The following is a 22586-nucleotide window of genomic DNA, read 5'->3' as shown; positions in this document are numbered from 1 at the left end:
CCCCATTATGTGCGTCATCTGCTTATCTAATTAGAATGAACTCACGCGAACTTGTTAAAAGATTAGGCGTTAATTAATTGACAATGCTGTTACGATTTGTGACAAATTTAACTTGTCTTGATTAATTTGATTAGATTTATCATACTCCGTTATGTCTTTGACTATATTTTTTTGCAATTAGACGATTTACCTTGCACTAGTCATAAGGACAAACGAGCAAACGGTCATATAAATTCACTGAAATTGCGAAGCGGTCTCTGACTATAGACAACCGCAATTGCCTTAATACTTACCTTTTATCTTACCTTTAATCAAAGAAGAAGGCGAACACAGAAAGAGGTTATTTTCCCTTCCTAAGCGTCACCTCTTTCGTCAAATCCACTTCACCTTCTCATTCAAAATATTACTATATTCAAAAGCAATATACTTCGCTACGTAAAAAAAAGTAACCAACTAAAAAAAGCTGTTAATACAGATTAAAAAATAGTGTTTAATTCTCTTTACAGGTACCGCTGAACTAATACTTTTGTATGAAAATATCTATTGTAGAGTAAAGAATTCAACCCGTATACGCACCTATATTAAAATAGATATTAAATGCATGAATAGACAATCAAAGGAAATGATAATACATGTACGATTTAGCTAAAAAAACGCTGACTTTGTTCACTAATGCTTCTCTCACAAATCTTCAGGCCTTCACCTATTTAGCGACGGCGCAATTAATTTGACTACGATGCGAGGTCAACGGGCAAAAAATCAGACGGGCTATATGTTAATCTGTTTACAAGTTGGTTGTTGATAGGAGAAATTAAATATTTTTTTACATGTCATTTTTTAATAGCAATTTTTATACACGGCAACATATTGCTCAGACTTAACAGAAAGGATTTAATTATATTCAGACATTTCTGCTTCATGTTTTAATTTCTTTTTTTCGAGTCTTTATTTTAGGTTAAACTTGAATCACAAAGTTATAGTTTAATTTGGGATTGCGTATAGTTTTGTAACTAGTTAATACTTGCAGACCTCAACACAGTTTACAGATAAATTAACATACGAATATTTTTAAAACACGCGATACGACGCGTTGTTAAAACCAAACAATTAGCAGTGACATATTTATTTGCTTATCAAAATTCTTATAATGCGTACGTTATTGGTTAAACTGGAATATTACACAGTTTTCAAGTAAAATGTTAGATCTAAATTTAAGGTTTTTTTATTCTATACAATAGAACATAAGTATTTTTTTGTTTTATTTGTGAAAATGTCGAGAAAATCGAAATGGATAACGCCTTTTGTGAAGCAGGTAAAAAATATTTATTCTTCTTCTATTCAGTTCTTTTGAAGATTTCTTATGACATATTTATAAACTTTTCGTTCTTAATACATTTAATAGTAAAAACCTACCAATGATTTCAATTTATTGTTACGTGAAGCCTCACAAGAAACTAATAAATGGGTTTTACGGCTTCCGAGAAATTATTTCTACCGAGAACTTTAAATCGATTCATAAATATCTCAATTGGTTACTTAATTTAATAATCATGTGTTCATGTAATATGTAAAAACTTGATAACTTCTTTGGCCGTATTGATAAGAATTGAATATTCTAAAATAACTTACGTCAATACTAAATTAGGAAGTAAAATTTAAAAATTTCTTTAACATAGACATAATACTTGAGAATTAAAGGCTCTATTAGTCTTTTGCTCAAAGTTAACTTCCATAATAAACATGGTTTTTCTTTCGTCTCAGTCGTTCGTAACATCAGGCGTGACTCTGAACTTGGCCGGCCATGGAATTTGCAATGGATTTGCAGCCATCCTGCTCCCACAGCTTAAAACACCAGATTCTCCTATACCCATCGATGATTCATCAGGCTCTTGGATTGGTAAATACATCATTATAATGTTTAAAAAAAAACATCATCATCTCTCCTACCTTATTGTACTCCCAAAGGGTCGATCTGCCAGGTTTCGTCCTTAATAATTTTCCTTTCACGCAATCCATCCATCTCTTTCTGATAAAACAAAGGAACAAATAACTACAAGTCTTTCTTTCTTACAGTGTCCGTCAGTGGCTTTGCCCTCGTCATTGGTAATTTTATTATTCCCCTAATCATGGGAAAATATGGCAGAAGAATTGCTAATATGGCGAGCCTAATCCCCATGATATTAGGCTGGGTAGGCATCATCCTAGCCACGAACATACCCATGCTTATTGTATCACGTCTACTTCAAGGTCTTTCAATGGGTATGGGGACGACACTAGGACCGGTACTTATCGGGGAATACACCAGTCCGAAGAACCGAGGCGCTTTCCTTACCGTTATATCTGTGATGATCTCCGTCGGTGTACTCGTTGTACATACTTTGGGATCCTACTTACACTGGCAGACGACTGCGGTCTATTGCACATTTATATCTCTAGCTGATTTTATCATCGTACTGCTATCACCCGAATCACCGAGCTGGTTGGCTGATAGAGGTAAATATGATGAAAGTAAGAAAGTGTTCAGATGGTTACGAGGTGATGGCGAAGAACACGAATTGGAAAGAATGATTCAAACTAGATTAGAAGAAGAAATAAAAATTGGAGTGAAAGAGACAAAATCGGTACTGACAACATTGAAACATCGGAAAGTGTACTTAAAAACATTGTTTAAAAGGAAGGAGTTTTATAAGCCGATAATAATAATGATCCACATTTATACTTTATCTCAATGGGCTGGAGTAAACATATTAATAACATATACAGTTGATTTACTGGACAGGGTTGTTAGTAATAATGTGAATTTAGCATTATTAATAATTACATTAGACTCCCAAAGAATAATATCAAATATAATAGGTGTATACTTTATAAAAAAGAAGAGACGAAGATCTATGTTGATGGTAACAGGATTGCTTGCTGTCACCGCGATGTTAGCGACAGCTTTGTATTCATATTTAAAACAGCAGGATCTTGTAGATAATCCTCTGATAGGAATATTATTACTACATTTCCATATGTTAACAGTAGGTTTTGGAAGTTTACCAATATGTTACATTATAGCTGGGGAATTATTTCCTTTGGAATTTAGAAGTATAGCTGGAGGTATCAGTGTATTATTTCATTCGACAAGTTTCTTTATAATTGTGAAAACTGTGCCATTTCTTTTTAAAACTATCGGCTTGCATGGTGCCTACTGTTTATATTCCTTTGTTGTTATTTACTGTTTGTTAGTGTCATGGAAACTTTTACCTGAAACAAAAGATAAGACGCTACAAGAGATTGAAGATGAATTTAGGGGTGTATCTGAAAATGAGAAGACCGTAGAATTGTTACCAATGGAATCTACAGTGTGATCATCAAACTACTTCCTACGGAGGGTCGGCACAATACGCACTGCTTATACATCTATCAGCCGTCATGTCTGAATTCACTCTCTTGATCATATTCTCTGTAACATAATCCATTCGTCTTGTTAATGTAATCACAGCTCTCTGCATATATGTTAAGATACATATTACAATAATATAAAAATATATATAGTCTTTCGATTCAACTATCCACACTCCTCGACTTGCTTCTGAACTACAAATGAGTTATTCTTTTGTATATTTAGTTGTATTATTAAGGAGATAGAAAATGAACACATTATCTTTTCAAGTGATTGCACATTGTAAGTTTATTATATCACTCATTGTAGTACACGACCAATTTAACTGTTTTTTAATGTTTTTTTAAAACGGCATACATCCGTCTTAAACATTTGATCAAGTAAGTCGTATTTTGTTTTTATTTAAATCGATAATTCTATCGTATAATATTCTACTTGGTACTTTATTTTTTATTTGTGTTCTAATAATTTACAGGAAGTCATCAAGTGATGAGTGAATTATTATTATGGATGACACCCTTGTCTAGACAGGTTTCTATAATTATTTAGTTATTTTTTTAAATATTTCACAAAATGTTAGTTACAGCGATAAAAGTGATTTCTCTAAGAGTCAATCTCATATTTTTACGTAGATATTTACAATAAACCTTATTGTATAAAGTAATAGATTTCGCCTGTGACTCCGTCTGCGCCAGATTAATAAAAAAACTGAATTACTCTCCTTTGTGTTCTTGCAGATTATCTTCAAGTTCTATGCCATATTACACCAAGATCCATTTAGCAGTTTAGACTACAAACTCTGACAAACATCCATCCATCTAAACTTTCGCATTTATATTAGTATGACCAGCTTTCGCCAGCGACAATGTCCGCAAGGAATTTTAAAAAAAGATAAGTAGACAATGTGTTCTTCCAGACTATGGTTTACATCAATGCCAAGTTTTACCGAAATCCGTTCAGCAGTTTAGGCTGTAAACTAACGAACATCCATCCATCCAAAACTTTGCATTTATAATTTTTTTTTAAACATGCCGCTCTCTTGTTCCTCTAACACATTTTAAGTCAAGGACCTGGGGAGCGGGTGTTTCTTTACTTCTTTATTTTTAAGTTTATTTATAATAGTAAGTTGATATTTGCAGTGTTTCGCGATACTCGGTGTATCTTTGGGCATGACATGTAACAGTCAAGTGATGTCATTCAGCTCAGTGTTGCTGCCGCAGCTGAGGTCTTCTCAGGATATTGATGATGAAACTGCTTCGTGGATAGGTAAGATATCTAGATATACTGCAAACTCTTCCACCGGTGATACCGGAGTTCTACCAGTAGTACTAGAGGCTCCCGAGGTATTAGTACTCAAAACCTACCTGTTAAACCCCGTAAACAAAGTATCTTTATTGGGATTTCCCTCTCGAAACAAATATCTTACACAACATAAAGTGAATCGTGATCAATCGTTTATTTATTTAATAAAATATGCGATCTATAAATAAAACACTTTTCTTGCCTATTATTTAAGGGTAATTTACGTATCACTATAGTGGTAATTTACACAAGTGTACGCATGACGAGGTGGCCGAGTGGTTAAGGCGTTGGACTGCTAATCCAATGTGCTCTGCACGCGTGGGTTCGAATCCCATCCTCGTCGATTATTTTATTTTTAACTAGCGTTCGCCTGCGAGACCGTCCGCGTGGAATTTAAAAAAAAAAAGCAAGCTTGTGTTCTTCCAGATTGTTTTCTTCAATTATGCCAAATTTCATCGAGATTCGTTCAGCAGTTTAGGCTACGTCTATTAGAATGATTGAAATATAAATTAAACCATATTTTGACAAGCTTTTTGATTACATTACTTATTATAAATTCGGTGTTATTGTGTTTCCAGCTTCAATAACGGGCGTATCTTTCTTCTTCGGCTTGATGATGACACCATATTTAATGAGTAACTACGGCCGCAGAACTATGACACTTCTCAGCTCGGTTATACTAACTGTCACTTGGTTTAGTATACTATTTACTACCGACATAATAGTCATCCTATTGGTGAGATTCATTCAAGGCTTTAGCTTAGGATTCGCTGCTATTGTAGTTCCTGTTTTGATCGGAGAATACTCCAGTCCGAAATACAGAGGGACTTTCTTATCTACAATGTCATTAGCTATATCATTAGGGGTTTTGTGCAATCATACCATAGCTGCGTTTTATTCCTGGCAAACTGCTGCTATAATCTGCTGTGTGACAGCCCTGTTGAATACAATAATAGTAACATTATCACCGGAATCACCTATATATTTAGCGTCATGTGGGAAGTATGTTGATTGTAGACGATCATTCGATTGGCTGCGATATGAAGAAGAAAACGAAGAGTTGGATATGATAATCAGAGATATGGTCGAAAGTAAAGAGAGTTTTGTCAATTTGCAACACAAGATTGTTTACTTTTTCATGATTTGGAGGAAAAAGGAGTTTTACAAACCTATGATAATTATTTTTCATTTGCATATTATAAATGAATGGTCAGGAGCTACTACTTTCGATGCGTACACTTCGGATATCTTTCACAGACTTGTAGGACAAGATATTAATGTGTCGTTTATGATAATATCCACAGACATTTTAAGAACTGTATCCAGTTTTTGCACAGTCTTATTGATAAGAAAATTCAGAAGAAGGTTGATGCTTTTGATAACAATTTCAAGCAACATACTCTCTTATTTCATCATAATAATATACTCTTATACAAAAACACAAGATTACCAGATTGGATTATTTCTCATACATGTTCATGTTTTGACGTTTTCTGTAGGCAATTTGACTCTGCCTAATATCCTTGCTGGTGAAATATTTGCGTTTAAGTATCGTGGAATATCAAATATGTTAGCGCAAATGTTTTTCTGTTTGAATTACATTTTGAGTACAAAAACAGCACTGCATATGTTGGAGAATTACAATTTGCATGGTACGTTTTTATTATACGTGACAATGGTGGCATATGGATTGTTAGTCGCATGGTTTATATTACCAGAGACAAAGGACAAGACGTTACAAGATATCACAGATGAGTTCCATGGGATATCACGGCAAATAGAACATGGAAATGTTGTAAATAAGTTAATGCCAGTAAATAAAAATTGTAATATGTAAACGAAACTATCGCATAACTCTTTAGTCTTGCTTTGATTCCTATGAGTTTATATGGTCTGGACACTATTCGATTTTTAGTTATGCAACTAAACAGTTGAACGCTGTGAAACAATCGACAATCGCAGAACAGTTATGCGATAGTTTAGTCAAAAATGTGCACCGGCTCTGAGGGTTTTAAAAAAATAAAGAAGAAAATAATTGCAATTTACTCCTTGTTTTATTGACTACTAGCTGTTCCCGTGCGACTTCATCCGCATAAAATTATGAAAACTTTATTTTACTGTTTACATACATGACATGACATGCAGACTTGCAGACAGATCATGGCAACCTTGCTTCCTTGATGTTGGCAGCAACTTATGGTCTCTTTCCCACATTAGGGTTTTTATGTAATTTATTTACCGACTAAGTTTAATAGCGTGAAAATATATAGCCTAAAGCGTGACTGAAGTGTAGGACTTTTTATTAAAATAAGAATTATTCAAAAATATGCTGTAATTGCTGACATCTTAGGCAACAAAGAAGTGTGTGTTTACGCTATATTAAATAGTATAGATTTTGTTTTTTTTTATTGCAAACTCTACCGTCAATTATTTAAAGCCGCTACATTTTTACTTAAAGCACAAATATTTTCTAAAAGTGATATTTTCTAGAAGTATTTGAATAAAAGTCAGGTACCAAAAATCATGTTTATATTAAGTATACATGTAATAGTTTTATATTATGTAGTTAACAGTCTTTTGTTGAAACGAGGTAGTTTTATTAACCAAGCTACATTAATTTCTATATTTTAGTTTAACAATGGGAAAATCATTTTAAGATGGACTATACTACCTTTATTGTAAAAAGTAAGAACTTCTATCAGTAATTAGATCACGGTTATCCATCATACGGATTCTTTAAATATCTGTAAATAATTTTCTTTTCATATTAAGTTAAGGATCTTGCAGTCTCACTTTCATCTTGTTTCAAACTCACTCGAGCTTCAACATCCTGTATGCGAGTCTCTTCACCTCGCAACTCATTCTCTATTTCTTGCAAAGTCTTCCCACTCGTCTCCGGTAAAATAAACCAAAGCACTATAAATAAATAACTTAACACCGCGGCATATATCGCATAAGTACCTGACAAATGTATACTATCTAATAACAATGGGAACGTTTGTAACACTAAAAACATAACACTGCTTAGAAAAATAACACCAATACTTGATATAACACTCCTAAATTCTAAAGGTATTAGTTCTCCTGATATCACAGTCGGCATAGGTACCATTCCTAAACCGATACAGAAAAACTGTAACACTATCAATAAACCAGGAATCCATTCAGCGTCATACGATAATAAATTATTCGATTTACAATACATGTAAACTGCAATCGCCACGTGAGCGAAAGTACACAATCCGCCAGTCGAGAACAAAACTGTCCGTCGCTTGAATTTGTTTATAATAAATACAGCAGCTATGTTTACACCTAATCTTAAAGAATCTAAAACAACCATCCACGCGTGTGCATTCGCAGTTGGACCCATCATTAATGTTATAACTTGAACAGAAAACGCCGGCAAAGTTGAATTCCCACACGCTTGTAGCATCAGAAGACAGTGAAACACAATTATCAAAGGCATATAAAACTCTCTTCTCTTAACAACTGCACCCAACTTCTTTACACAATTAACTTGCGGCCCATTCTCCTCTCTTTCTTTCTTCTTCTTCAACTTTATTTGTGACTCAATCAATTCTTCTAACTCCCTTTCTTCCTCATCTCCTCTTAACAAACGAAATGCTTTCCTACATTCTTCGTATTTCCCTTTAAGCGCCAACCAACTCGGTGATTCCGGCAAATAAAATGCCATAATAAGACTCGAAATCGCAATAATTCCACAAACGATACTCGTTGTCTTCCAATTTAATACGGAACCTATGAAATGTATTAGAAATATTCCAAATCCTTGAGCTAAAGAGACACTGGTGAGGAATCCACCGCGATATTTAGGACTTGCGTATTCGCCGATGAGGACGGACCGTAGCGGCAAGATGGCGCCCGCTGACAGACCTTGGAGAACTCTGGCAAATAACACCATCTGAAACACAAAGATTTCTTGTAATATATAACTAGCTGTTGCCCGCGACTCCGTCCGCGTGGTATTTAAAAGAAAAAAAAGTGAGTAGCCTATGTGTTCTTCCAGACTATCCTCTACATCTATGCTAAATTTCATCGAAATCCGTTTAGCAGTTTAGGCTACAAACTAACAAACATCCATCTAAACTTTCACATTTATTATACTGGTAAGAAGTAAGATTATTAGAAGAAAACTGTGCAGTTTAGCCATAGGATCAGGGTGTGCTAGATTCACAACCTAACTCTGAATTAATATTGCTTACTTGGACATCAGTGGCAAAAGCGAGGACAAACCAGCTGATGACTGCTGGCATACTGGCACAGATGTGTGCCACTCTCCTGCCGAACCGCTCCATGATGCTGGGCGTCACGAAGTTCCCCAACAGGGATGTGATGCTGATGATTGAAGCTGAAATCATTAAGAAATTCAAATACAGGGTCGAACTGTTACCAGAATTTGATCATTAAAGTCTTGAGTTCGTGAAATTATACAATTTTAAAGATAAGATATAAGAATGTTTGATAATTTGGGCTGTTTAAGAGCGGTCGCATACCTTTGAATAAACTATCGCACAACAGTTGTGCGATTGTAGATTGTTTTGCAAATTCAATTGTTTAGTTGCACACGTAAAGATCAAGTAGCAAATCCATAAAAGCTAATAGGAATCAAAGCTTTGGCGTGAAGTGGGAGCAATTCCGCGTTTCGTCTGATGAGTGTGGTGCCGGAGGACCAATTTTAGTCCCTTTCCCATCCCACCTTTTTCTTTAAGAGAGGGATGGATGGGAAAGTGGATTTGACGGTGGAGACGCATAGGATGGGGAAGCATCCTCTTTATGTGCTTCTCCTCTTTCGTCGATTTAGGGTAGGCAACGCATCTGCAATTGCGGATGTCTATGGGCAGCGGTCGCTTCGCCATTTTGACGCATTTAGGTGGCCGCTTGTTTGATTGCCACCTTTTTGTATAACAAAAATAAAGCTAGACTAAACAGTTGTGCGATAGTCAGGTATGCACGCTCTAAGGATTTATTTTTAAATCAATACAGTTAACAATTCAGTAATATCTAAAAATATTTAGATTAATTACTATGTATCATTAGAAGGAAGATTTTTTTGATAATTATACTTTCATTTAAACATTTCGTCTCTTAACGAAAAATTGCGATTTTAAGTTGATTTTATCAGCATTATCAAATGGCACGTCGTATCATCGCCATTTCCAAGATAACCTCATTCGAATCTAATTCCTCTAACGACACTCGCAAATTAGTCAACCAATATTTACCTATCCATGATGCGCTGAGTTTACTGAGGGGTATTTCTGAGTGCGGTTGTTGTAACGCGGGCAGCAGCACTCCGGGCAGACCGAACACGAAGCCGATATTGCATATTATGTTACACCCAACAGCACCCGTCACTATACACTGGAAACGAGATAATACACTTAAATATAAAACCACGTACACAAATAAAACTACATTCATTTTTTTAAACGGTCAAAAATGTAGTAAAACAGCAGATATATCGGTTAAACTGTTTCTGGGAAAGAGAGAGAGAGACCAAACACGAACTAATAGACATCGCGACAAATAAAACCTATACTACATTATTATAATAAAACGTAAACACACACTTTGTTACCTAAGATGTCCGCAATCACAGCATATTTTTGAATAGTTCTATATTTAATAAAAAGCCCTACACTTGCGTCACGCTTTAGTAACGCAATTAAACTTAGGGGGTAAATATTTTAAATAAAAATGCTAATGTGGGAAAGAGACCATAAGTCGCTGCCAACATCAAGGAAGCAAGGTTGTCATCATGTCATTTTGACATTTGTAATTGGACAAATGTAAACAATAAAATAAAACTTTCATAATTTGGGTATCAAGACGCACGGAAACAGCAGGGAATTATATTATTTTACGTGTTGTTAATCTCTGACACACACAAACTACTTGAAAAACCTTCTACATTTTGAAATCGCTTAAAATAAACATGAAAAAAGTTACTTCAAGGAAGGCATATGGGATCACAACACAAAAACCCCGCTTGACCTCGACTACAAGGCCATCTGTCGGTAAAAAAAAACTATTGATGTCTTAAAAATACAAGTTTACGAAATTATATAGCACGAAGAGTTAATTGGATGTCTTTACGTAATTTGTTAGAGTTGTCAGTCATAAAATATAATTTTAATATCTTGTAACAAGATAAATTAAGACTACTCGCGCCATCGTATGCCGAGTAGTAAAATCGTGCATGCGGCGCCATAATGCATTGATGCAACTGAACAATTACGCCGCTTGTCACTAGATGGCGCCATAGTTCACTTACATGCCGCTATCAATGTACATAGATGGTTTCGTGACCTCGGCCGCCGTGACGAGCTTGAAGGGAGCTCGTAACGAGCTTGGTGTGCTTGGTTACTCGTGGTGTGCTTACGCTAGGCACTCTTGGTGCTTCAACCATTGCTTGAACACTCAAGGGTCCTCGGAAAAGCATTAACTCGCCTTGCATAACTGCGCCTCACCTAAGTTGGGTCATTTATGTAAGCGGTGATCGCCCACGTAACGCTCGCCCCGCACCCCCCGCTACAATCTCTATTATTATAATTACCAATAAATTGTAGTTTTTTTTTAAATAACCAATAAATTTCTTGATTTTTAGAAACAACTACGAACAAAGATCATCATTTTTATTACAACATATTTTACTAGATGTTGCGTGCGACTTCGTTCGTGTCAAATTAAAAAAAATATATATAGCCTATGTTACTTACAGATAAATTACTTTTCTAACGAAGAAATAATTTTTATTCGGCCCAAAAATTTTGAGTTATTTCGATACATACAAAAATACAAATCTTTCCTCTTTATATTATTAGTATAGATTATTTCGTAAGCAGTATAAAATTAATTCTAAACATTATTCCTGCTTGCCAATTTTCTGTTTCAATATCAAAGATTTCCTGAACACTCGTATCTTATAAAAATATATATTTTTTTTATACAAAAAAGTGGCAAACGAGCAAGCAGCCACCTAAATCCGCAAAAATGGCAAAGCGACCGCTGCCCATAGACATCCGTAATTGTAGATGCGTTGCCTACCCTAAATCGACGAGGGAGGAGAAGCACATAAAAAGGATCTTTCCCCATCCTATGCGTCTCCTCCACCGTCAAATCCACTTTCCCATCCATCCTTCTCTTAAAGAAAAAGGTGGGACGGATAAGGGACTAAAATTGGGCCTCCGGCACCACACTCATCAGACGAAACGCGGAATCGCTTCCACTTTACGCCTGTTTTCTGTGTGGTCGTGGTATTACTGGGGGCGAGCCGACCCATTCGTGCGAAGATGTTAAAGCGGGCTCTACCACTGTTTAAAATATTTTTATTTATATTATTACATTTAGTTTTAAAGTAAAGTAACTATAGCATCCCTAACTTAGGGTAGCCCTTAGTGGTGAGATATGACCTTATAAATGTACTTCAAATGGACAAGGTTCATAATCAATCGATAACATAATAGATAATAACGAGGTCATTTCTGTTCGTATACAAACACAAAAGTAGGTCGAGTTTACATTTCGACCTATTTATAGATTGTTGACGATATCTGGATTACCATGGACGAAATAGAAACAAACGTATATTAATCTTTATTATTTAAAGGTTAAGAGACGGCTTTCAGAGGAAAAATCAAGGGTTCCCAATTTTTCCATGATCAGGGACCGCTTTTATATCATTCTTGTTGTACTATGTAAAAAATGAAAGTCACCTAAAATTGTTTTACTTTAAGGCATTGTCGAAGAAGTTTCTATAGTTTTAGGTTTTAACCTAATAATGGCATTTATGCCATTTGCGAAAAAGAAGAAATCAAATTTTAAAATGAGAAATGTCAAACTTTTTTCATTGTCTTTTTTCTCTAAATATTACGCAATACATGTTTCTTTGCTCGATTAAAAGTGTTTTTTTATTTAAAACATAAACAGGCAGTGCACATATGTTATGCTAATTTTATTGATAAGGATATCTAGATGTTTCCTACTAGGATTGGATAGTAGATTTATTGTCTTTGCAGAGCCGTATCGCGTACCGTCCTTCTTGCTTGACGTTAAAAATCGCGGACCATATTTAGGCTCTTGAAAACCATTGATGGTTCTTAACCACTGGCTGGGAACCAAAGCTTTCGACAGCACAATAGCAGAACAAAGGCATTTCCAGGTCAGATGACGTCATTGGTCAAATAGTATTCGGTCAGTGACCGGGATGTAGGCCACAGAGAAACTGTACCTCGTCACAATTCGCACATTGTTTCTATAACTTTGTACTTACTTTTATGTACAACTTTGTGCAAAATCTATGAATTCAGAATTAACTTACTCTAATCTTACTAATATTACAAATCAGGCATACACGTAGATTACAGTTTGTAAGAACCCTTAGGCTTTTTACTTTTTTTATATAAAAAGCGCGCGGATCAAGCCACGGGCAAAAGCTAGCTCCTAGTAAGATAGTCATAAAGTATTCAGCTGTGATAAATCTACACTTAGCGTAACAATTAGACGTCTATAATGTTCGTAGGATACGGGTTTCTTACCACGATTGAATTGTTAGCTCCCGATATTCCGTATCTTACGAACATCATATTTGTAAAAACCACGACAGTTTAAAGTTGTATAATTAAACGTCTCTTAGTGCGTCAGTTTAACGTATTTTAATGCTTTAATCAACGACTTCGTTTGTTATTTCCTAAAAAGAATTTGTAGTTATCTAGTTGCATACAAATTAGTAACAAAATTTACTGATGAAATATTCGTTAAAACCACGTTTTATATTAATTTAGATCATTCAAAATACAGTTTTTACAGTTTACTCTCAACTCTAGTTCTAGGTCAAAAGGAAACCATAATTCTAAGAAAATGACGTAGTAATATAATTTAAAATCAAACAGCATATTTGTTTCAAATAATTTGATATTCCAAGAACCTTTTGAACTTTCTTTTAATTATAATTATGTCAAAGCATTCTCAAAGCAAACATTTTTGTTCTGTTGTTTTGCTTGTTCAAATTTGTTTTTAAATGCATTTACTATAGTTTATAGATAGTATGGTTTCTTATAAGATTGGCGCCTAACAAACCAAAATAATAATGCATTAACACGAAACAAATGTAAATCGATGTTCTTTAATCAATTAATTTTACGAATTAAATTACAGATTAAAAAACAACAAGATTGAAACTTACTTGTTTAACGAAAGGTGTTAATTTTATACCCATTTCACATTACACATTTCTTCACCACAGTTTATATATCTTATAATAGTGCAAATGTACTTTAAAACAGATTCGTCATTGCACGCACAACCCTGGCGACTCACAACATACTACTGACGTACTCAGATTGCGTGCGGAAATAGTGATGTTCGAGTAATATCGATAACAAAACTTCTATTAAATACTATTTATTTGTAACGATTAATTTGAAATGCGATTTATAACAAAGATTAAATAATAACGTTGAAACAATGAAGAAACACTTTTATTTACAAAAGTTAATTAGTTCAATTTCATAAATACATCGATGTACAACATTTGGTAGTATTACATAAAACATATATTTTTTTATTTAATACGTAGTAATTTGTCCGGCACAAGGACTTAGTATAGTGACGTGAAATATTTTTGTAATAGGTAATATTTTATATTGAACAAGTCTCCGAGAGTCATAAGTAATACAATATTGTTTATCTGTTACTGAATATCTCACTATTAAAATGTCAGCGTGCGGGGAAAGAATTTTCTTAGTTATTTAATCGATAATAAAACAAAAAGTATCGATAAGAGTGTGTACAGAAAATTTTGAAAACATCACTACGGTTGTTTAAATTGCGAAACAATGAAGCATTGTCAAGGTTTACCTTCCTTACAAAATAGATGGCGTTTGCGTCAAGACATATTTGTACTGAACGTTTATTTAAATGATTGGCTTTTGTCATATAACTAGTTAAAAACCTACCAATAAAATGTTTATAAGATAAATATTAATTATTTCTTAAATAAAACTTTATTTCCATGTTACTAAAGTCTGTTTTGTCAAAAAAAATATTTAATTAAATAGTGAAAGAGGAAGTCACTTTCTAATAAGACTTTTTACAAATAAACATTTTAATAAATGCATAATTATAGATGTTTTTTAAATCTTCCTGGAAGTATAATTAACAGTAGCTGTTCCCGTGCGGCTTCATCCGCATGAAATTACAAAACTTTATTTTATTGTTTACGTAATTTGTCAAATGCTTAATTGCAAATATAAAAATTACCGTTTCCATAATAACCCTGCTTCCTTAATGTTGGCAGCTTGTAGTTTATGGTCCCTTTCCCACATGAACTTTTGTTTTCAATTTATTTATCCCCTTAGTTTAATAGCGTGAAAATATATAGCCTAAAGCATGTCGTAAGTGTAAGGCGTCGTAAAGAAAGGATTATTCAAAAATATGCTGTGATTGCTGACATCCTACATCACGAAGTAGTGTGTGTTTACGTGTGTGTGTGTGTGTTTTTACTTTATTATATTAGTATAGATGTAACAATGATAATTTTACTAATATTATAAATGCGAAGTTTAGATGGCTGAATGTTTGTTAGAGTTTGCAGCCTAAACGGCTGAACGGATCTCGATGACATTTGGCATAGGCGCAGAGGATAGGCTGGAAGAACACATATACTACTCACTTTTGTTTTTTTTTTAATTCCACGCGGACGTAGTCGCGGGCGAAAGCTAGGCTTAACTAAATAAATTACGTATTTAAATAATAGACTGACAAGTTGGTATGACGCGACAATTGTTAGTTCTGTAGATAAAAAACTTTGGATTATATAAAAAATGTTTACGACCCCGTGTTATAAGATTTAACTAAGTACACTTAAGCTTTTGATAAATGAGATCCGTATGTAAATATTAAATTAAGATTATTTTACGTTTCTTATGAAAACTTATTGTACTTATATTTTATTTAATTACTTTAAAAAACTTAGTAACTGCTTATGTGGTCTTCGAGACTATTCTACAGCTAACCTAATTTACAGCGAGTTGAAAAGAAAATGGGTTTCTTTTATGGAAAGGACGGGAAGGGAAAGCGAGTTTTCACAGGAGAAGCTTAGGAAGAGGAAATCTTTCTGCGCGTCCTTTCCTCCATCGATTGAAAAGCAACGCATCTGTAACGACGAATGTTATGGTAACTTCGCTATTTCAACGAATTCAGTTGGCTGCTTGTTAATTTGTAAGCTTATAAATAAAAAATGTATAAAAAAAGTTAACTTGCATACGCAAACAATTGCAATTTGTCAAGAGTCGGCTGAAAATAACACTATCCACGAAGTTATAACGATATCGAATGTGCCCTGACAAGATAATAGTACAATACTATGCCCGTCTTAACAAGGGCAATACTATGTCCTCGGATTGAATTGCCGCAAAATTTTATTGATAAAAACGCAATAAGTAAATAATCGCACGGAAACAAATGTTATCGAATGTTTATATTTTTAGCAATTAAATTATATTTGTACTAGCTTTTGCCCGCGACTCCGTCCGCGTGGAATTAAAAAAAGAAAAGTTATTCTGTCTTCTGTGTGGTCGCGATATTACACCGGTTGTTTCGGCCCATTCGTGCTAAGATGTTAAAGCGGGCACTACCACGGTTATATGCCAAATTTCATAGAAATCCGTTCAGCCGTTTAGACTACAAACTCTAACACACATCCATTCATCAAAACTTTCGTATTTATATTAGTAAGATTGAAAATTTTTAATAACATAACTATATTAAGCTGTAAATATGTTTTATCTCGACGTGAACAACCGATATTTACGATTAAAAAGGTCATAAAAATGGCTGAGTCGTTCAAATTAAAAGTAAATAATAAATAAAAACACTTCTCATACTACGTGGTAACAATTCAAACCCTCAATTAAAAATAACATGCCACTAACGCTAAAACTGCAAAACTTTTTAATAAAAAAAACAAAACCGACTTCCAAACAAAATACACTAAAAACGGAATATTCTCAAAAAAAAAGACAGTACACTAAAAAGTAATGAAATAATTCCTTGAAAATAGTAAACCTACCTTATTGTAACTGTTATGTCTATATTGTACAATTATTATTACTTTCATGTCTGTGTCAGCCGAGGTATGCAGTGATATACGTAAGGCTTTCAAATACATGTGGAAAATATATCTGATGATAATTTTTTTACAGTGGTAAGCACTTCACTTGTAATCTACAAGTCTTGAGTTCGAATCCCGCTGTAATGTGATTTTCGAATTTCATATGTACATAATTTAACCGACATTTTTACGGCAAAGGAAAACATCGTGATGCTACAATCGGTGAAGAAATTCAAAGATATGTGTGAAGTCAAGCCGCAATGCCAGTTGACTATGACCTAGTCATTTACTTAGTGTAGGGACCGAGCCCCTCAGTGGGGACATATAGTGAGGTTGGTGATAATGACAATAATCTATTAGATACTCTTCTTTTACAATATTACTTTATCTCATAGTTTTCAACAACAAAAGAAAATGAAATCAGTGTGTCGTGTTAAATAAAACAAAATTAAGTATCGATATTTTTATATCTACAATAAACCTATAATTACAATTATTTTATTAGATTACATCACTTTCAATCACAGATTACTAAAATATCCTTGTATTTATCTATCAGTATTCCTTCTTCAGATAAAATAAACTATTACAAGGTTTAACTTTTTTATTATGAAAACGTTCATACGATTTCTTCGCATATTTTTATAGACTAGAACTGTCGATAGTCCGTTTTCTTGAAACGCCGATGATACACGATATAATGTATTACATGGCGGGCATTGTAATCAGTGAGTAGTAACGAGCAATGAGCGAATGTTACACCATGTAACGTCGATAACTACACAATATTTTGAAGATACGACCAAATGTAACGTTACTATTGTGCGTTAAAAAAAAACAATAATTTCTAATGCAAATGTCGCAGCAGTCGAATTTCGAGATATACTCGTAGATAACACTAAAGTGTCCTAATTCCTTTTGCAGATTTCTATATGTTTTTTATCAATCGGGCTTATTGTTTATAACAATTAAATTGTATTCGTATTCTCATTATTATTTACAATTTCGATTCTATATCCTTGTCGTTATTTTTATGTTTATCGGAATCTGAAAATTTCAACAATTTCTCATTGACCATTTTAGCCTCTTTTGAATTAAGTTCATCCCTATATCTGCCATAGGTAAAGTACTCCTCAATCTCTTGCAGTGTTCTATCTTTCGTCTCTGGTAAAATGAAATAGAATATCACTAGACTCAAACCCATTACTGAACCGAAAACAGCAAAAGTTCCGTAAACTTTGATGCTTTCTAACAAATGAGGTGTCACTTGCAATCCAATGAGAACTGCAAGAGATAACACAAGACCTGAAATAGCCGTGCCCGCGTCCCTATGTGACAGTGGCCACACTTCTCCATACAAAGACAAAGGTATCGCAGTACAACCTAAATTAACCGTTACAAAATATATAACAAACAAAGCTATAGGAATTATAGAATTACCTCTAGATATTACATCCTTAGATTGAAGATAAAGATATGTACAAACGCATATTAATACGAATAAAGCAGAAAAACCAGATGTAAATAATAATGTACGGCGTTTATAAATTTTTACTAATACAGATGAGAAAGTAGCGCTTCCAGTAATTATTATATCTATTGCCAAAGTATAATAGAACGATTGGGAAGTATCGCCTGTCACTTCTGAAATAATCTGTGACGCGTACGCCGGAAAAACATGTCGACCGCAAGCTTCAATAAGTATCCCACTAATAATAATTATGTTCAACGGTTTGATGAAATCTTTCTTTGTGAATTTCAACAAAATCTCCCTTAAATTATCTCTCACTGTCATCTTTTTTGTAGCCACTGGCTTCTCTTTCTGTGATTGTATTAGTTCGTGTAATTCTTTTCTTGATTCTTCACTATCACCCCTTAGCCAATAGAATGCCTTTTCACTGCTTTCGTATTTCTTTTTCGACGCCAACCAAGCTGGACTTTCTGGCCAAGTGCAGATTATAGCTAAGGAAATAGAATAAGGAATCATAGCCATCAGTGCTACGGTTCTCCAATGATAAAACGTTCCTAGAATGTGGATTACTAAACCACCTAAACAAACACTAGCAGTTTTTAAATTTAAAAACGTTCCCCTGTTATTAGGAGACGTATATTCTCCTATAACTACAGCTCCTAAGGAAACTGTAGCACCTGCGGTGAATCCACCTAGAACCCTGCCGATCGCTAATGTTGTGACGTTATTAGCAAAGTACATAATTAACCAGCCTATAAGGCCAGGTATTAGAACTATAGCATGCGCTTGCTTCCGTCCTCTCCAATTCATCAGAAATGCTGATATAAAGAAGCCAGGGATTCCAGATAGTCCAACACACGACGCTGAAAGGAACAAATATTAATTCACCTATTGTTTTATTTAAGAAACATTTTTTTTTACTCGATTCTAAATATATACAATTAATAAAAAGCAACTTACTCCTGAAAGCATTAGTGTTTTAAATAAATTCTTAAAACTAAACTATCGCACAATTGTTTAGTCTCGTTTTGATTCCTATAAGCTTAAATGCAGATTGTTAGTTGTGCAACTAAACAGTTGAATTGGCTGAGAAACAATCGACAATCACACAACAGTGCCATACTTTAGTCAAAGGTGTGCGCCCTTTCTTACTGTTGCAGAACTTATGGTCTTTTCATTATTTCATTGTCATATTACTTACATAACCAGGATGCTGTGTTGAGGTCTATCTTAATATCGGAGTCCGGAGCTCGTAACGCCGGCAGCAGACTGCTCGTGTAACTTAACAGCATGCCCTGAGCGAGCATGTTCAGTAGGATTGCTGACACTGTCCATGTCTGAAACAGGTTGCAAAACCTTTGTACTCTATTATATAGCTTTTGCCCGCGAATCCGACTACGGGAAATTAGAAAAATCAAAAGTAGCCTACATGTTCTTCCAGGCCTCTACATCTATACCAATCATCGAGATCCGTTCAGCAGTTTAGGCTACGAATTCTAACAAACATCCATCCATCCAAACTTTCGCATTTATAACATTAGTAAGATTTATTACTGGTAATATATAGTATCTTTCATCTGTTGTTCAAAACTGGTCTTCTAGAGAAATACCTATAGGTTTAAGTCTAGGACCTTAGGTCTTCTAAGATAAGCTTTTAGATCTTTTTTGACGTTTTAAACTGTGCTTTTGGGAGATATGACAAAGCCTGTCCGTCTTCGACTTCAAGTCAGGTCATTTAAGACAATCTGCCCAGACGTAATTTAAAACATGTTCATAAGTCTTTTGAACCCTTCATTCGACTGAGTTTTTTGTAGCAAAAAAGTATTAAAAATTAAACAACACATTAAAATCAAAATCTCACGTATTCTTCTATAAACTTAGGTAATTTTTTTTAGTTGTTCATCATATGGACTATCGAACTAAGGGTTTAAACTCTGATAAAATTGACATATAATTTCAGTATTCACACACACAAGAAACACTATTGTTAAACAATTAAAAAAATTATTACCTGTTTAAGAACTGGTAACATTTCTCACATAAGTTCACTCCTCGAATGTTAGAAGAAAACTGTTCGTCGCTGTCGGAACAATTTGATAGCAAAATATCGGATTAGTCGGTTTATTCGCACATCTTGTTAAGGCTTACCTTATCTTTTATATATTTGTATATCGACATAAAATAATCTCTTTCATTAATTGGTAACAAATTATATTGCATATCATGTGAAGAAAAATAGAGGTAGGAAGAAAGTATGGATTTTGTGAAAGAGGATATGCGTAAGAAGGGTATAAATATAACGACTGATAGAGACATATGGAAAACAACGTACATTGGAAAAGGACAGGTACATGATAATCACGTGACTTAACGCTTGTTTTGTTTTTTTTATTCATGTTACCTGATATCTCAGCTCCTCGTTGTTCGATCTTCAAAGTTTGTGTCTCCAACAAATTACAGAACTCTCGTCTCTGACCCTTATAAATATTTTGTCTACTTACTGCTGCTTACTTCGAAAGTGTCTATTATAAAGACTGAGTGGTTTTCTAAATCAAGTTATTTTCGTTTTTGTTTCTATAATCACCATCTCTGCCTACCCATTTATTATGCGATTCCTTTAAGATATGTAAGCTACATTATTTCGTCTAGTTATCTTAGTTTTGTTCATAAATTTTATCATAATAACATAATAATGGGATGGTTTAATGTAACAGAGATTTCGCAGTGCGTAGGATTTGTAATCAAATAGTGTTCTCAGATAAACTAAGCTTATTACGACACAAATAAATGTATTTAAAGTAAAGTCTAGCCGGTGGCTGGTTAAATAAAAAAAATAATATACTTGTATTAAAGAAAATTTACGATTTGGTAAATAACATTGCGTATGAAATGCCAGATTTCCACCTTAGGGTGAGTCCTCACTGTGATAAGAGCAACGAAACGCTTTTTTATATCATAAACAAATGAACAAGCGGCCACCTGAATCCGAAAAATGACGAAGTGACCTCTGCCCATAGACATTCACAATAACGGATGCTTTGCCTACCTTTAATCGACGGAGAAGGAGCCGGGCATAAAGAGGATATTTCCACTTCCTATACCTCTTTTCCAGCGCCAAGTCCACGTTCCAATCCTTCTTATAAGGAAAAGTGTAGAAAGGAAAGGGGACTAAATTTGGTACGCTTGATGCGAACATTACCACTACTACCAATATTTTAAAATAACATTCGTTATTCATTCGTTCTTACAGTGAAGGAAGACATCGTGATGTCTGCACATATCTGCGAAGACATTTAAAGATATTTGTAAAGTCAACCCGCAGGGCCAGTTTTGACTATGACCTCGTAACCCATAACTTAGACTAGGCTCCAAGCCCCAAGAGGGGACGTTTATTCATGGGGAGCAATGATGACTCATATCATGGAATTTTACTCGATTTATTTACGTAAAGGCACGTGTCAGTATTACATTGGCTGTGAAGCGTATCACGAGCATAATTTGGCAAACAGTCAAATAGGAATTTATTCGTAATTCTTAGTAACAACACACATTTTCTTAACACTTTGGATCTGTTTCCAAAACAGTAATATGAAAGTTTTCGAGAGTAAAATGGGTCTTTAATAATTTCTGACATAGAACTCTAATAAAGGATTTTTAAATAAAATTACAAATAATAATTAAATATTTAATAATCATTACATTTTAATTAAATTCGATTACATAATTAGACTTATAATAATTTGTTCCATAACCTTATTGTTCCAACCAGAGACATTTATGTCTAACTCCAACATTTTTTACTCTGTGACAATCTTATAAGCTAATCTATGGCGACGCTTCCGTTCTCTTTGAACCCGACCTCGAAAGGAAGCGGAGCAATTGTAAAAGGCTAGAAATTGTACCATACATTTTGTAACAAAAATACAAAATGAGCAAATGTCACTAATAATGAACAATGAACACTTGTAATATCAAGCACATAGATATAACCTATAAATAGGTACAATCGGGGAAACTGTCAGTGTGCCTCAAAAGTTACAATTATTTAAACATTTAGAAACAAGACGCGAAACATAAATATATAACGCAGCTTACAAATATACGAAAAAAAGTTGATTAGTGATATACGTCTAGTTTCTTTTTACTATTATCCCTTTCTTTGCACTTACTTTAACAGTGGTAGAGCCCGCTTTAACATCTCACGAATAGGTCTATGGGCAGCGGTCGCTGTCCATTTCGGTGGATTCAGGTGGCCCCCTGCTCGTTTGCCACCTTATATTATAAAAAAAATA

The 22586-nt window shown here is 34.2% G+C and overlaps 4 protein-coding genes and 1 non-coding gene across 5 annotated transcripts; 3 read left to right on the top strand and 2 right to left on the bottom strand.

The window, feature by feature from the left end:
- Positions 1 to 1089: 1089 nt before the first annotated feature.
- On the top strand, positions 1090 to 3630 carry LOC106111316 (facilitated trehalose transporter Tret1-like). Its single transcript, XM_013293342.1, has 3 exons — positions 1090 to 1312; positions 1762 to 1897; positions 2074 to 3630. Exons 1-3 carry the CDS (start codon positions 1271 to 1273, stop codon positions 3351 to 3353), a joined length of 1458 nt encoding a protein of 485 aa, XP_013148796.1. The 5' UTR covers positions 1090 to 1270; the 3' UTR covers positions 3354 to 3630.
- An 825-nt stretch (positions 3631 to 4455) lies between these two features.
- Positions 4456 to 6530, top strand: LOC106111331 (facilitated trehalose transporter Tret1-like). The gene is made up of 2 exons (XM_013293359.1): positions 4456 to 4654; positions 5269 to 6530. The coding sequence occupies exons 1-2, from the start codon at positions 4558 to 4560 to the stop codon at positions 6525 to 6527; spliced, it is 1356 nt and encodes a 451-aa protein (XP_013148813.1). The 5' UTR covers positions 4456 to 4557; the 3' UTR covers positions 6528 to 6530.
- Trnas-gcu lies at positions 4952 to 5033 on the top strand. The gene has a single exon. It is a non-coding gene; the product is annotated as a tRNA-Ser (tRNA).
- Positions 6531 to 7205: 675 nt separating the features above from the next.
- LOC106111304 (facilitated trehalose transporter Tret1-like) lies at positions 7206 to 14026 on the bottom strand. The gene is made up of 4 exons (XM_013293329.1): positions 13896 to 14026; positions 9934 to 10072; positions 8914 to 9059; positions 7206 to 8612 (listed from the first exon to the last, which is right to left on the bottom strand). Exons 1-4 carry the CDS (start codon positions 13926 to 13928, stop codon positions 7458 to 7460), a joined length of 1473 nt encoding a protein of 490 aa, XP_013148783.1. The 5' UTR covers positions 13929 to 14026; the 3' UTR covers positions 7206 to 7457.
- A 3298-nt stretch (positions 14027 to 17324) lies between these two features.
- LOC106111460 (facilitated trehalose transporter Tret1-like) lies at positions 17325 to 20390 on the bottom strand. Its single transcript, XM_013293577.1, has 3 exons — positions 20306 to 20390; positions 19496 to 19631; positions 17325 to 19157 (listed from the first exon to the last, which is right to left on the bottom strand). Exons 1-3 carry the CDS (start codon positions 20324 to 20326, stop codon positions 17821 to 17823), a joined length of 1494 nt encoding a protein of 497 aa, XP_013149031.1. The 5' UTR covers positions 20327 to 20390; the 3' UTR covers positions 17325 to 17820.
- Positions 20391 to 22586: the final 2196 nt, after the last annotated feature.

This window comes from Papilio polytes, unplaced genomic scaffold, assembly GCF_000836215.1.
Source record: "Papilio polytes unplaced genomic scaffold, Ppol_1.0 DF824169.1, whole genome shotgun sequence".
Taxonomy (NCBI): domain Eukaryota; kingdom Metazoa; phylum Arthropoda; class Insecta; order Lepidoptera; family Papilionidae; genus Papilio; species Papilio polytes.
Note: the sequence above shows the minus strand (reverse complement) of the source record. Positions and strands in the feature narration are given on the sequence as shown.